The sequence below is a fragment of the Danio rerio genome, chromosome 12 (assembly GCF_049306965.1).
Source record: "Danio rerio strain Tuebingen ecotype United States chromosome 12, GRCz12tu, whole genome shotgun sequence".
In the NCBI taxonomy this organism is placed as follows: Eukaryota; Metazoa; Chordata; class Actinopteri; order Cypriniformes; family Danionidae; genus Danio; species Danio rerio.
In genome coordinates this window covers 24484707-24500742 of record NC_133187.1, presented here as the reverse complement: position 1 = coordinate 24500742, position 16036 = coordinate 24484707, and the positions used below count along the sequence as shown (strand labels likewise).

General features: G+C 34.7%; 1 protein-coding gene across 14 annotated transcripts in view; it reads right to left on the bottom strand.

Annotated features, from left to right (window-relative positions):
• ablim2 (actin binding LIM protein family, member 2) overlaps positions 1-16036 on the bottom strand; it is a 120550-nt gene that overhangs the window by 33785 nt on the left and 70729 nt on the right. For 7 of the 14 annotated variants that reach the window (XM_073918443.1, XM_073918447.1, XM_073918445.1 and 4 more), the window contains exons 4-12: positions 15241-15353; positions 14982-15108; positions 14679-14772; positions 8974-9061; positions 5825-5883; positions 3962-4039; positions 3706-3849; positions 1680-1712; positions 908-1025 (exon numbers count right to left, since the gene is read on the bottom strand). In XM_073918443.1, the coding sequence (XP_073774544.1) occupies positions 908-1025; positions 1680-1712; positions 3706-3849; positions 3962-4039; positions 5825-5883; positions 8974-9061; positions 14679-14772; positions 14982-15108; positions 15241-15353 (854 nt within the window). Of the gene's footprint in view, positions 1-907; positions 1026-1679; positions 1713-3705; positions 3850-3961; positions 4040-4834; positions 4886-5824; positions 5884-8973; positions 9062-14678; positions 14773-14981; positions 15109-15240; positions 15354-16036 lie in introns of all 14 variants that reach the window. The other 7 variants (XM_073918454.1, XM_073918442.1, XM_073918449.1 and 4 more) reach the window with 2 other exon arrangements.

Genomic DNA, 16036 nt, shown 5'->3' with positions numbered 1-16036 from the left:
AGACATTACTTTTAAGTCCATGTAAGTAACAACTAGGCTACGTTTTAAGTTGCGCACTTCTGGTGCAACCGGCCCCAAGCCACTAAACCCCTATTTACAAAATGTGAGAAAAACAAGATCCCAGTAATTAATCTTGAGTGTATTTTTGATTACTAACTATGATTCATCAAGTACCAAGTTAATCTATTCATGCCAAATTATGTTATTGTTATGTCGTGTTGTTATATTCTGCTGTATATTTAAATAAACTAGAAAGAACAAAGCAGGATTGGTCCAAGGACTGAACTTTGTGGTACACCTACAATCTCAGGAGATTTAAACTATGTGTTTAAAATGAATCTTCCCTACGTCCGATACAACTGTATGGATCATTTGTCATCTCCTGAAATAGGATCCATATAGAAGTGTTTACTATAATTGTTCTCTGACAGAGAATAAGACATTTTTTTCAATCTAACAATTCAGGATTCATGATGTTTGATGGTAGAGCTATTGCTTATAGTGCTATAGTGCTATAGAAGCTGCTCCAAGAGATCACAAGAATTGTCAAAATATGCTTTGCATAGTCTGTAAATCTTGTTCCAAAATCTCTGAGCAAAGAATCTTCACAAATCTAAACACTGCATTTAAAAGATGTTACATTTCGATCGGTGACCCTACATAATTAAATTACTATTATTATTATTATTTTATTTTATTTATTTATTTTTTTTTTACTGACCAGTAAAACCTTTCTGAACTTTTGAATGGTAGTGTAAATATATAAAAATACACGGTATATAACTGATAAATATACATAGTGCAACATTATGAATAATAGTGTATGAGGAAAATGATAATGTTTACAGCTCCATTACATTCAAATCATTTAAAATACTTATAGATAACTGCATATGTGGAGGGATACCTGGTCTGCTGTAGGTCTGTGGTGAGCGGGAAGGCGTATAGCGACCATAGCCTCCTAAAGAGCTGTTGGAGCTGGGGCTCGAGGGCCTCCTCTGACGGGGAGACTTTTCCCCATCTCCCTACAAGCAAACAGAGAATATTTAATAGAATCAAAATCTTCATTTAGTCTAGTAAAAGGGTGATCACTATGGCAGTGGAGACTACACATAGGAGGCGACTACAAAGCTGGAAAAGAAACACAGATGCAACCAGTTTACAATAATCAGTCCTAACTTGTAATAGGCTGATCATTGAGAGTCTGACACCACAGAGTTTCAAACATGGAGAAACATGGAGAAAAACAACACACAATACCGCGCAGTTCACTAAACCACAACTATTCACAAATTATGAGGAAAACAAGGTCTCGTTCATTAATCTTGCATGTGTTTTTAATTAGTAGATATGGTCCATCATGTAACAAGTTTGTTTATTGTGATTAAAAACAAACTTAAAAACAATAAAGCAATACATTGGTCCAAAGATTGAAACTTGCAGTACACCTACAATTTCAGAAAGGGACTTCCCTCTTATAAAAACCACCCAGTAGTACACCTATAGTCTATAAATAACAAAAAGTATAGTAAAATAACTTAAATAATGCATAAAATTAAATAAATATCAGAAAAGACTTTTCCTGTGCACACAAGTACACCATTTGACTGACATGATTAGTGAACGAGACCCACTGAAACAATAACACGACCTGTTCCTTCATGTCAGCTCTACTGTACCTCAGTTGGAGTAGGCGTGAGTTGCTGGGGTGACTGTAAACAAAGAAAGCAAATGAGTAAGATGAACTGAAATGCAGTGATCGGTATGTTAATGAAAAATGAGCTTTACTGAAACTCAATGCTTTAATGAATTAGTAAAACAATAGCTGCTTTTCCACTATAGTGCCGAATGGTTCTAAGAAGAGTTAGTTATGGTTCCTATTTTATTTGCACCTGAGCCTGCTATGGTGTGGCATATATACAAACCATTCTCAGCCCAATCTTCTAGGCACAGTTAGATAACCATGCCAATCCGTGCAAGTAGAGCGTGTGCGTGTGATGTCTACATTCTGTTGCCAAACTGCCATTCTCCATAGCTGGCTATTTGGAATATTAAAATATTTATTAAGGCTTCAAGAGTAGCACTGAAACACTATTCTACAAGTAATTCTTAGAAAAGTCCAAAGGTCTCCTTTATGCTCTTAAACTCTTCTGATTTAAAACTGTAAGTCATAGAGACAATTTAGACAAATAGTGCTGTTATACCCTTTTCGTCTATCATGTCACCAAGGCTGGCTCCAATCGGTCTGATGGAAGCACAGTGGCACAAAACATAAAAATCGCTCATAAATCCTAAACTGCTGTCTCAAGTGCCTTATTTCTTTGGAATCCATTGGCTCAAGTTCTGCAAGCGTAAGATCAGGCCACTAACCTTGCAAACATTTCTATTATTTTGCATTTTTTGGAAAAAAATACTCTTGCAAACTAGTTCTAGGTTTTTTGCCTAGTCTCAACGAATCCAGCGTTGTACAAATACAGTATACACCTATTAAAGGGTCATTTATAAAGCGGCCATTGCCAAATATACCAAATGTTCATTTATGACCCATAAATGAATACTCTGATCTTCATGAAATTTGACATGCACATTCCAAATAGCTTGCTAAAGTTGCTATCTCCCTATAAGTGGTGCTATCATGTCAATTCTAGGCAGGGGCAGGGGTGGGCTGAGCCCACCCAAACATCTGTCTTACACACCCAATCATAAAGATAGCAGTACATACTTTTATTTGACTTTTCTTTTGTACAATTTGTGATCCGATAAAAGCAATCTAAGGTAGGCTCTGGGTTAAAAAGTGAAAAAAGGGGATCTGAAATCATAGCGCAACACCAAACAGCTTGATTGGCTGTAAGTAATGGTGCGCTCGACACTTGTGAGGCTTGCTTGCTTCAGTCTATATACTGATCTATAACTAATAAAAAGTATTTTTTGTATTAATAATTTAACTAATACTGGTTTTCTATTGCAATTTAATGTAAATGGCTAAAATCAATTTTTTATTGTTGATTAAAGCAGTCACAGAGACTTCCTAATTGATACATGGGACTTCCTAATTGATACAAATTAATTGCTGCTTGCAATTGCTGTTATTTGAAAAAGAAAATATCAGATAAAGAATAAAAAAAAGATATGTATATATATATATATATATATATATATATATATATATATATATATATATATATATATATATATATATATATATATATATACATACAAACAATAATTCTCAATATTGCTGTTTACAATACACTTACTTTATCAAGGCAATGACTGATTCATTTGTATTGCATTATTTAACTCAACTCATCTTTATTTCTTACAGTATAGTTTGTGTCAAAGCAGCTTAACATAAAAATTCTATACTGAAACTGTGTCAGTCCAACATTAGTACAACCTGAAAAATGAAACTGTATCTGTGCTGACTGGACCAATTAAACAGTTAAGCAAAGAGAACCATTTGAGACAATAGTGGAAAATTGGCATGTGCTTTTTTTGCTGAAACCAAATGGAATGATTCTGGATGATGAGTAAAGATGATTAGACTGAAAATGGCACAGCTGTAACATAATAGTACATGCTAAAGCCCTTTCTCGAGTCAATAATTTTAGTATAAATCACCTATAAAGAGAAAAAGATGTATAAAATGAGCAACATCAAATACTGGGGATATACAGTATATGTTACTTCCATGTGTGTTTGTACCTCTCCAAAAGTCCTGTCCTCCACAGGATAGCTCACATAGGGCGAGTATGAAAGCATGTCAGGCCTGTCAATGTTGTAGATGGCTTTGATTTTAGGAAGAGCAGCCAGATCCTTATAATCCAGAAGTTCATCACCCAGTTTTGCCTAAAGAAAGAGCAACAGTCATTTGTAGCCTTGTGTGTTGGTGCCCACTGGTGGTGATTTTGAGCAAATGAAGAGTGATGCATTATGGGTTTAATTCCAGATGTGCTCTTACATAGATAACTCTGCTAGGGGAGCCTGAGGCGCTGGAGGCTGGAGCAGAAGTGATGCTCTCAGAGGAGGTTCGTGTCACCTGCAAAAAAAAAACAAGGTGAGAAATATAAAAAAGTAAAGACATAAAAAGACATTAAACTATAGGAGATCAGCAACCAAAAAGACTAGAAATTCCAGCGCGTTTTATTGACTTTTTACTGTAACCCTGGATGAATTAACACTCAACACAAAATATTTTTAAAAAGAAGGCTAAAAAAGCTCTTTGCCAAATGGATTGATGGTTTTTTTGTTGAATTTTTACTGCAATTGTTTTTTTTTTATTTGTCTTGTTTTCCTGCAAAAATATACAGTATAAACACTGCAGTATAATATAAAGTATTTGTAAAAGAAAAAAACTACTGTTTTGACACATATTTTGTTCTTATTTTAAGCATAATCTTAACATCATGGTCAGATTTATTAATATATTTATTTTATTAAATGTGTTTTAGCTATGTATATTCTCTAAAATATATATACTCTGAAATAAATATTTTTAAATATTTCACATAATTTTTTCTTTTAATAATTAAGGTCATTGTATTACCATCAAACATCAAGCAGTCCAAACAAACAGAAACTCTACAGAGAGCCTTTGAACAATATTACAAATGTTTTGCTGGATTATTAGTAATGCATTAATGGTTGAATTATTTCTTTTCTAAACTCAGTTTAAATATTTGACCATACAATCTTTCTTTCCAGATTTCTACTGGCTAGGTGTGGCATTAGCCTACGGGGCGGCCCTTTCTGGACCCCAGCGAGCGTCTATTAAAGCTGGAAGCGGGTCGGGAGGTAAAGCCCATGCAGAGGGAAAGGGCCGCATGACACAAACCTGCTCAGGTACATGAGAATGGAGATCACTGAGCTGAATCCGCACCTGTTTCTGCAGGGAAAGGCTTGTTACATACTGCATATCACCTTAGTTTAAGGTATGCAACTAATGTAGCTGGATTTCCTGTTAAATGACTTTGCATAATGTGTTTTTGATCATGTAAGCAACCTAAAACCAGAGCTCGTTTCTAGTTTGTAACATCAGACACATGTGCTGCTGGCAAATTTTTGGGGCTGTCAATATTCTAAATGCTTTAATCATGCAGTTCACAAACCATTATTAAAAAAAAACGCACAATATTTTAAGTTTTAGCTGAAAACAGTATCATATAAAGTACCTTAGAATGAACTAGATCAGCTGACAGCATTTATAGACTATTTGCATTGTTTTAGTTTCCGATTCACTTCAGGAATAACAAATATAGTTCAACCATGTAAAACAAGTACTGAACACAATTTACACAGAGCAGTTGCATGTCACTACAGAGAGCAGATTGTGAAGGATAAAATATTTTATATTTTAATGTAACTAGTAAAACTATACATTTTATACATTGTTTTTAAAGAAAAAATATTTATAAAGTAAATTAAATATATATTAAAAAATTAATTATATATATTTTTTATTCAATAAGGCATGGTTAAGTATTACACAAATATGTGCTCGATCTGCCAGATTCAGACAACTGGAGTTGATCATGAGCTGATATGAACCATCATGGAGGCACGATCAAATGTATGTTTTTATTATTTCTAAACAATATAGTTCAGTGCAAACATTCATCTACCATCTAAAGGGCAGATCACCCACACATATTGCTTGACATCCTTCACGAGCATCAATCGTTAATTAGGAGTGTCAAACCCCCCTTTTTAAATCGCACCTTGACTGTAGTTATACTATCATCTCACCAATATCATCTAGGCTCACTAAAATACAAAAATTTGGCATTTGTATTGTATCACCTGATAGTTTTACAGTTAGTTTTACCTTGCTCTTCTCCTCCATACGCGCTGCCTGTCTGCAAGGAGGATGCCAGATGGAAGAACCTGTAAAAAAAGAAGGACAAAAAATAAAGTTGACACCTCAATGGTCAAATTTAAGTGTAAGTAAGGGATAATGTACCTCTAGGCGGTTGTTCTAGCAGAGTAAAGGCTTCTCAGACTTTGTTGTATAAGTCTGCAGGGCTTTATTCTGCAAAAACCACTAACTAGATGTACATTACCCTCCCTGTTACATAGCGAATTGTCACAAAACTAAATAATCGGATGCAACTCTTTTATCTGAGCTTTATTCATTTAATAACATATTTATAAATCTGATAGTAACAAAAACGGCTGAATGCAGCCTACACTAACCTACTTATTGAGTCACAAGATGGCGCCAAACAGTCAAGAACAGCAGCATGAGAGATAATCATATCATAAAGCATATAAGTAAATATGGAAATTAATTCAATAGCAGTCAAAATTATTCATAGTACCCGGATGAGCCTGCTATTAGTTTCAGTGGTTGTTATCTGGGAATACCATATACCATATATGGAATGTCATGATTAACCAATCAGAATCAAGTATTCCAGAGAGCCTTGTAATAATTATGTATAAAAAATAATAAATGTCTTTGTTTTAAATATTATTTAGATTTTTTTTAACAATCAACAACATGATAAATTAAACAAACATTTAAAAAAATAGTACCACAACTACAAATTATGTAGATTTTAGACATGATGAAAGATTATTTGAGCGCACTAAAATTTTCTCTTTATTTCTCTTAGTTTTGTCTTTTGACATGACTTTTCTTTCTGAGGAGTTTGCATTTTCATATTAACTGCAGTATAAACTGGCACTCATAAACTAAGTAACTCCATAATTCACCTCTCAAGTGAGTCAGCAGTCTTTCATTTTATTTCAGCTCGATTGAAAAAAAGGCTTCTAACTGATTCTGCTTCTTAAATGCAAAGCAGCGTCAACATCTGACTATAAATCTCTGTAAACGAACTGCAGTGCAGTGGGTTTGTTTGCTAATTCACTGCGCAGAGTCTAACAAAACACTGAATTACTCCAAGGTTGGAGATAGAACACAACAGAAAACAAAAAATAAATGCCAACTGTGTATTTTCTGCGTTATAATTTATAACGGATCAACTATGGAATTTACAGCTTTTATATGAGCTTTTAGCTCCACCTGACTGACTGTTGCTTTTGCTCCTAAAATGCAAAATAAAACTATGCTGTCCTGTTTGTGTCAGTACACTGACAAAATTCACTTTGAACCATTTTTTTTTTAATTACTGTAATTTGTTACAGCTAAATTAAAGTTCAACTCAAGTTATAGTTTTGACTTGGTTGAAAATGAAAAATGTATTTTGACATTGATCAAAATATTTAGGAAAAATACATGGACTCAAAAGGTAAATATTGCTTTTACTTTGGTTCGACTTGAAATCAAAATGCAAGTAAAATTGTTCTTTAGACTAAACTTAGGCTATACTATTGTTAGTTTTTTGTTTTTTTTAAATAATGAGGTAAACTACCTGCTGGTGCTTTCAGTATGGCTTTAAATTAGAAATATTAGAAATACATAAAAACTTGAAGCACATAAATGTACCTTTTTCATGTGGTCACATGAGATGACAACTCCTGGTTAAAGTCAAATATTTCTTTGAGAAAAATGAATGTTTTTAAGTTCACTTATGCCAAGTTCAGACTGCATGATTTTAGCTCAATATTTGACCCACCAACAGGTTTTAAGAAATTAGCGACAAATGCCTGAACTCGCAGGTAAATCAGTGCTCGTTCACGCGACGTGAGTGATAATCACACAATGTGAGCTATCAAAGATGCAATCTGAGAGAATTGCCGATGAGTCGCTGATGCCCCTTAGATATTTGGCATGCTAAATATTTGGAGCTGTCTGTGATTCACATCATGCGGTGTGAAATGTGCTTTGACTGAAAATAACATCAGCCATTTACCTATAGCCAATGAGAAAGCAGCACCCACTAGTATAGATATCTGCAGGCCAGCAGGAGGTTGGGGGAGAAGTTAAAAACCTTATTTTCAGTTTATTTGGACCCAAGAAATGAAAGAAAAACTTGTGAAAATTTGGCAGGAGCACCCATGTCTGTTTGAAGTGTCAAGTGAGCAATATCACAATCTGGTCAAAAAAGAAAAAAGTTGAGGAGAAATTGCTAATTCCCTTCAAGCCAAGGTGAGCAAATATGTACATTTTCTACCCCATTAAAGTGTTGTTTCTCATTATGTAGTTAAAGACAAAAAATTTACTGTGTGTTTTTGGTTGTGAGACGTAGTTTGGACAAAGTTGGCTGCGATTCTTCCTATTCTAAAGTCATGCAGTATGAAACCCCCTTTTGCTGATCCATCTTGCAGTGTAAACAAAGCAGTGAGAAAGCGCTAGCCTAGATAGTCATTCAGTGTGAAAACATCTTTGACACGAGTACTTTGAAAATCATGCAGTCTGAACTTGGCATAAGGGGGTTTGTTTCTTACTGAAAGTTAATTGAATAAAATCGGTTATAATCAGAAACCATAAATTTCACTTAACCCAATATAAAAATGTATTTGAATAAAAGACACAGTAGTTTATTTCAGTGTATATTAAATGAAAATCACTGATACATATGATTCATTTATCCTCATCAGTAGTCCTCAACTGTGTCTGAACTGCCTGCCTGTCTAGTTTTATGGTCTAAATTTAGAGAACTGTACAGAAAAAAACTGTTTCCTGCAGCAGTCTGACACAAATCATCAAACCAAAATGCATCTCCACAACAAATCAATGTTCTTTATATTTTAAACATTACAAGCAGATTTGGGAGACACAGAGACGAAGTCACTCATGAGACTATAAGGCTCAATTAAACAAAATAACTGTGAACATTCACTAATAAGGGATTTATTTGTATCTAGACAAGATATTCTATAATGATAGCTTTCATAATTTGTTCCACTGAGTTTATAAATATTATATTTATATATAAAAGAGTGTTTTATTGTCGCATTAAGAATTCTGCATCTACATTGTTTTACAGCATTAGCGTAAAATACAAAACATATCAGATACATATCCAAAAACTTTCAATATGTGGATTCGACTGAATTTCGTTTAGCTACCTTGCAGGTACATCTCTTCCCCTTCCCCAAACATCTGGTCACAGCGAGCACATCTGGCACATGTGGGATGGTAGTGTTTTTCTCCAGCCTGCAAACAATAAACAAAGAGAGCTCGCATCAGACATTCAACCCAGATGAAGGAATAAAGAAATAACTTATTAATACATTTGTACACAAAATATAACTCAAAGTTATTTTTATAATTTCATCTTCATCCTCCTAAAAAATCAATTTATTTATTTATTTTTCCAAATAACTGCTGTTATGTAATGTGGCTGAAATGCTGCTGTGATGCAGTTGCATTATGCATGAGGGGAAAAAAAACATCTGCACTAGCAGTGTTTGTACAGTAGAGGGAACACAGACTGATGAGCTGTTGATGCAAAGATGCCACACTTCACTTCTTATGGTCACATTCATTTTATGTTTAAACTTTAACCAAACCATTATCTTAAAATGGCCTTTAGTATTGCTTCTGTATTGCTCTGAAAGAAATCTCATTATCATTCTATAACACAAGAGAATATGATTACCTTTTAGACATACATTTTTCAAGTGCAAAATCTAATTAAAAATCTAATATCTAATTAAAAAAATAACTATTTTTTATTATCTCATTCTTAGTATGTCAATTAGTATGTTGTGCATTCAGGGTACAACAGCTTGTCACTATATAGTTTTCAAAATGGGCTTTTTTTTAGCCCTAAAAGTTGCATTTTAATCTGGTAATATACACACAACGTATTACCTTGCACTATTTGATGGGAAAGTGTAGTGTAACCACAGTCCTTTATGTTGCTGGCCAAGTGACAAGTTGCTGTTCATCTAAATGTATGGTTTCAGCTATTTTTCCAGGGAGATAATATGCTGTAAATGAATACGGATGCACTAATATTTGTAAAACAATACAAAAACTATTGAGTTGATGTCTTATATTTTCTCTAGTGTATCATTAATCAATCTGTCAATCATTGCACTGTTACATGGAGAAATACTTACATTAGTATTACTTTATACTGTAGTTCTCTTAGTTCATGTCATTCTAACTAAAAACTATTAATATTAAATAATACATTTAGGCCTGGTTCACTTAGCATTTACGTGTAAAACAGAACCTAAACATAAATATAAACATTTTTGTTTTGTATATTTTCCTACAAATCTTACTGAACATATCAAAAAATGCTGTGTCTTGGGCTGAACTCACTCATAAATATGTAATGAGAATTCTGTCAGTTCTTAAAGAGTTTATTAAATGAGCAAGATTTCCTTCTTTGCATGCAAAAAAAAAAAAATGCTGCAAGGAGAAGCTAAATCATAAAAGCCCCTATTATGATAAAAAAGTATGATTGAACATTCTGTCTTTTTGATGGTCACATCTTGCTATTTCATGTCCTGTTTTTGGTTTATTCAGTTGTCTTAGTCTGTGCTGCATTCACATTTCAGTTAAACATCTCTAAAGCTCCACCTGCACACCAAGGTTAACATTGCAGCGTTCACTGTTATTCAACCTGCCATGCGTGAAAACACTTTTAGCTCAGTCAGATTGTAACTTTGTATTGTACTTTTTAAAATATGGCGTGAATGTTCTCCAGGGCTGAATTTCCTGGAAAACGATGTATCTTAGTTCCTAAGAGTGTTCTCTACATGCAAGTTTACATTTCAGAGTGCATTTTTAGGAATGTTGGAAACTCATTCTACGTGCTACTCAGAAGTCGCTTCTACTTAGGTTTGCTTTCCATTTCCAAGGTGCTGAAATTTAATCTTATGTGGAACTGCATCTTATACGTCTAACCCAATAATCGTCATCTTATAACAATTATGTATAAACAATTAAAACAATTATGTAGAAATATAATTAATTTGAAAGACTGGCAAATTACTTTTAAGGATTTAATTTATAATTTCATAGGGAAAGAGTAAAAAACTGAGTGACGCGATGGGGCAGTGGGTACCAGTTACTTCACAGCAAGAAGGTCGCTTTTTTTGAGCCTCGGCTGGGCTGGGTCAATTGGCATTTCTGTGTGGAGTTAGCATGTTCTCCCCGTGTTTGCATAGGTTTCATCCGGGTGCTCCGGTTTTCCCCTTAAGTCCAAAGACATCACTGTAGGTGAATTGGATATGCTAAAATTGACTAGTGTATGTGTGTGAATTGAATGTGTATGGATGTTTCCCAGTGATTGGTTGCAGCTGAAAGGGTATCTGCTGCACAAAACATATGCTGGATAAGTTGGCTGTTCATTCCACTGTGGTGACCCCAGACTAATAAAGTGACCAAGCTAAAAAAGAAAATTAATTAATAAAAGAGTAAAAAAAAAACTCTTTCCCAGCCTGGTGCTGTATTGCAGCTGGAAGAGCATCCATTGCATAAAACATGTGCCAGAGTAGTTAGCGGTTCATTTCGCTGTGGCAACCCCTGGTAAATCAGGGACTATGCCGAAGGAAAACGAATGAATGAATGAATGAATGAATGAATGAATGAAAATCTACCAATTACCCTGCATGTGACCTCATAACTTTATATTCTTACAAAACCCCTCCAAAGTACTCATATATCTACAACAATTTTCAGATACTACTTTAGTTACCATGTTTTTGGGAAAGAGAACATAAAATTTGAGATCAGTCGCATCATTTTTAAAATCTATTAAGGCATACGATGCTTTTGGGAAACAGCCCTGCATGTTAGTAAAGGATAAACATTTTTAGAGTGGTCTATCCACACTGAGAGAGTGCATACTTGTAAAATCTCATTCACCTTATTTAATTGCCTAAGATTAATGTCAAGCAAATGTTATTAACCTTCATTTAGTCCTAAAGGACGCTTCTATAATCATACATTTTCAGCATGCTGTCACACTTCTTCAGTCAAGCTGCTGATTTGTGTCATTTCAAGTGCGTCATAATTACCTGCATTGGAAATCTAGTGCATCACTCCTCTATTTCAATGCCTATCCTCTTTGAAAACAGTTACAGTCCTACCACATCAAATGTCATGACATTTTAGGTTCATACATAACATTCAATAAGTGGTTCTGAGTAAACTTTGGCGTTTTCCATAAGAACAGTTCCACAAAATAACATCAAACCATTAAAAAAAATCCTTCATACACACCACACCAAATAAAACTCTTTACATTTGATTACCCCAGTACCCAGACGTTGTCTAGGCTTGTGAATTGGCATTACTCCTGAAAGGTGGGCTAATTGTTGCTAACATAAGGATACCTGTATCAACTAGCCCTGAGTGTTGCTGAGGGCAAAAACTTTATGCCAAGATGCAGTTTTGCATGGCTTCTTTTATTTCACATCTGCTGAAAGCTCTTGGCACGGGAACTGTTTAGTTAAAATTACCATCCTAAGGTATGATGTCACTCAGTGACTTGTTCTAATTTAGGGTTACCAAGAGCAAGTGGAGGAGCCAATGGGACAGTCGCTATAGAAACAGCGTGTCACTCCTGACACACACATATAAACACACACAGATACACTTATTTATAGAGCTCTGAGGAACACAGAGTAGATTCTGTGGATCGCTGTAGATCCTTGTTTATATGTGTCAATGATGAAATAAACACATAAGCTGTTCAATTAAAAGCAATATTTATCCATTTGTAAGATTACCTAATGGAAATCTTTGCAGATAGAAAGAACAAATACATCAACGGGGTCCTTGTCAGGTTGCAACACAATAGCTGTCTATAAAAAAGATGTTGCATGTACAAACAAAAGCATGTGAGCAAAAATGGCAGTATTGAGCGGGACATGCAATATGAGGAGATATATTGTTCTGGACTGTAATTAGACTTCAGAAGGGTTCTGAATTGACTGCCTGAGATTCTCTTTGTAAGCACCCACTCAGCTTCTGCCTCCTCCAACATGACCACTGGGATTATAGAGTACCAGTCTAAAGCTCACAAATGAGAATAAAAGCCTTTCATGCACACTCAAAGCGAAAATTTAAGAAAACACATTTTAGGGGGTGACAAAGCTAAAATCAACATGAAATAGTATTCATAACTTAATTTACTTTAAGTAAAACAATAAAAGGAAAGTGTATGGAGGACTTAAAAGATATTTAAAAGACATGCTTAGTATATATACTAGTTTATCTGAAAAACAATGTTTTAGTTATTCTCCTTGAAATATGTGCATTCCAACTGGGAAAATCAGTTTTTGTTATGGTCTGTGTAACACCGACCACTGGTTGTTTATTTAATTAGATTTCAGAACCCTGGGTTGCCTTGATGGAAAATACAGAGGGTCCTACCATACACCTGGTGCAATTAGGCGCAAGTCATGTATGACGAGATTTGTTGCTATTTTCAGAACAGCGCAAACCTAATTTTTACGTTTTGCACCACGTTGTTTAAATAGCAAATCCATTTGCGCCACTTTGTGGACTCATGGGTGTGCCGGTCTAGAAAGGAGGTGTGTTACGGCGCATTGTTGGTGCGTTGCTATTTTAAAAAAACTGAAATAGACTGCACCATCTAAAAGCTAGTCAAAAGTCCAGCACAGAGCGTGTTAGTTATGCGCATTGCCTAATACACACATGATGTACAGCAATACACAAATATCTTTACACATGAAAAAAAAATTAAGGGATTAAAATGTTATTATTTTTTTATTTTAATAATATTATTTTAAATATAAAAAGCACAACCTTCATGCCTTGGAGGGCTTTTTACAGTTTATTCATGACAATTTGTATTTGTATAATGTTATTATTTTTAGTAGTCATATTTATTATATGCATATTTATATTTGTTTTAATAAAACAAGTTTAGATTTGTCCATGTGTCAGGTTTTAGAGACGTTGGCATCACCATATCGTGCATAAGAATAGTACGTGTGTTTGAAAATAACTTTTTCTTTTATTGTTAATTTATTCATTTGCTGGAAAATAGAGCTGAATTTAGAAATAGTTTTGAAACAAATCTTTGCACTTAGTAAACTAAATTAAATATGTAGGCTAATGGATGTCTTCACTGGAGTGTGTACAACACCGTTACCTTATCCAAAAAGCAAAAGGAGTAAAGAGTAAAATAAAGAGAAAGTAAAGAGGCCGAATGAAAGAGGTTAGTTTTTTATCCTCGCTGCAGATGGTCTGTTTAATTGTTTTCTCGCTGGTGAAGTGTTCAGTTTTTCCATTTACTAATTTCACTATGTAAATAGCAAATGTGCCATGACACAACGCAACTGACTCCTAAAGGGAATGGAAGATGTGATTGGTTTAATGCAGGTTATGGTAAAAACACACCCACAACTCATTAAGAGAATAAGCACAACCCTGTTAGACCAAGCTAATTTTTCTTCTGAAGTTGAATTATCTGAATTTGCATGGAAAGACTTGAATGAGGGAAATTCACCTGTTTACATTGACTTTGTATGTAATCTACTTTTCGCTTTTGTCTCGCTCCTGTTGGTCTTATCAATCTGGCAATTTCTGTTTGCATCAGAATTGGCCAGCACAGTCACCAAACATGAACATTATTGAGCATGTTGGGTAAGATGAAGGAGGAGGCATTGAAGATGAATCCAAAGAATACTGACGCACTGTGGGTCCTGCAAGAACGCTCTGCATGAACAAAATGACAATATTTTGAACTTGGACTGAAATACCTAGTTCGATTCTACATACTATCATGTTGACATGAGACGATGTTAACAATCTCTACCAAATAGTAAAAATTATTTCAAACCTCAAGTACTTTTCCGGTGATGTATTTCTTGCAGGTTTCACACTGGATGCCGAACATGGCGTGGTAATCTGCCTCACAGTAGGGGATCCCATCCCTGCAGAGCATAAACACACATTACACTTGAAGTCAGAAATGGTGGCAAATCTCAGCTTGCTATGAGAACCCTTTCATTTTTGACCACATCAATAACGCTGAGTCATTCCAGAGGGCTCGACAGGCTTGCAGATCACCACAACACATTACTAAGATCAATAAAGCACACACAATCAGCCATCCACAGAGAACAGTGAGAGTGGGACTAACTTGCTGATATATTCGGCATTAAGCACTTTATTGCACACTTTGCACTTGAAGCAGCCAAGGTGCCAGTGCTTGTCCAGCGCCACCAGAGACTGCTCACTTTTAAACTCCTTTCCACATCCACAGCAATCTGCCAAGAGAGTGAGACAAAAGTGTTATGGTGTACTAATGAAAGCTGTCATTGAATGAGTCAGTGTGCGTCTGTCAGAAAGACAAAATAACATATAATGCGGATAGCAATGCAGAAACACAGAGAACTCACTGTGCACAGCCTGTGAGGGAGCCGTGCTGTTGACTGGCACAGGCTGAGTACATTTCTCACAAATGCACTCCTTCCCATTAAACGTCACGCGGTCGCCAGCTGGAAACGGCTGCCTGCCAGAAATACAGTCACCTTATCATTCAGCAAAGTAATAAAGTGACTTTCATAAGAAGACGAACTTTCAATTAGTTTCTCAAAACCCTTTTAAATTAGGACAGGATGTTGGGAAGCTACATTAAGTGTGTATGTAAAAAGATATAAGAATTGACCATTGGCAAATGTATTTTAATGCAACTGAAAGCAAAGACATGTTTTAAGACCCTTGTACTGTATCTGTATGTATGACTGTTTTAAAGGGAAATGTTCACTTTTCAGTAGCAATAACACTGTAATTGATTTAGACATTTGTGTATTCAAACTTCCACATCATAACTGATTATAATAAATGTGAAAATTAATGGATGTTTTGCTATGTTAGCCAACATTAAAAAAAACTACTAAAGTAATTTATAGTAAACCCTACATACAGTGTTTTTGAACTATACTATACACTGTAAAAAAAAAAAATTATTTTACAGGCAATTTTCTATTGTTTTACAGAATTTTTCAGTTTTTTCATGATACTGTACAGTGAAATACCTGTTGTTTTACAGATATGTTCTGTAATAAAAAAATCTAACATTAAATTTACAGTTATTGCTTGGAATTTGGTATTACGTTATTTTTCTGCTTTTTAAAGGAAATTTAATGTACTTTTAGAGAGTAACACGTAATGTTACGATAATATTTATAGATT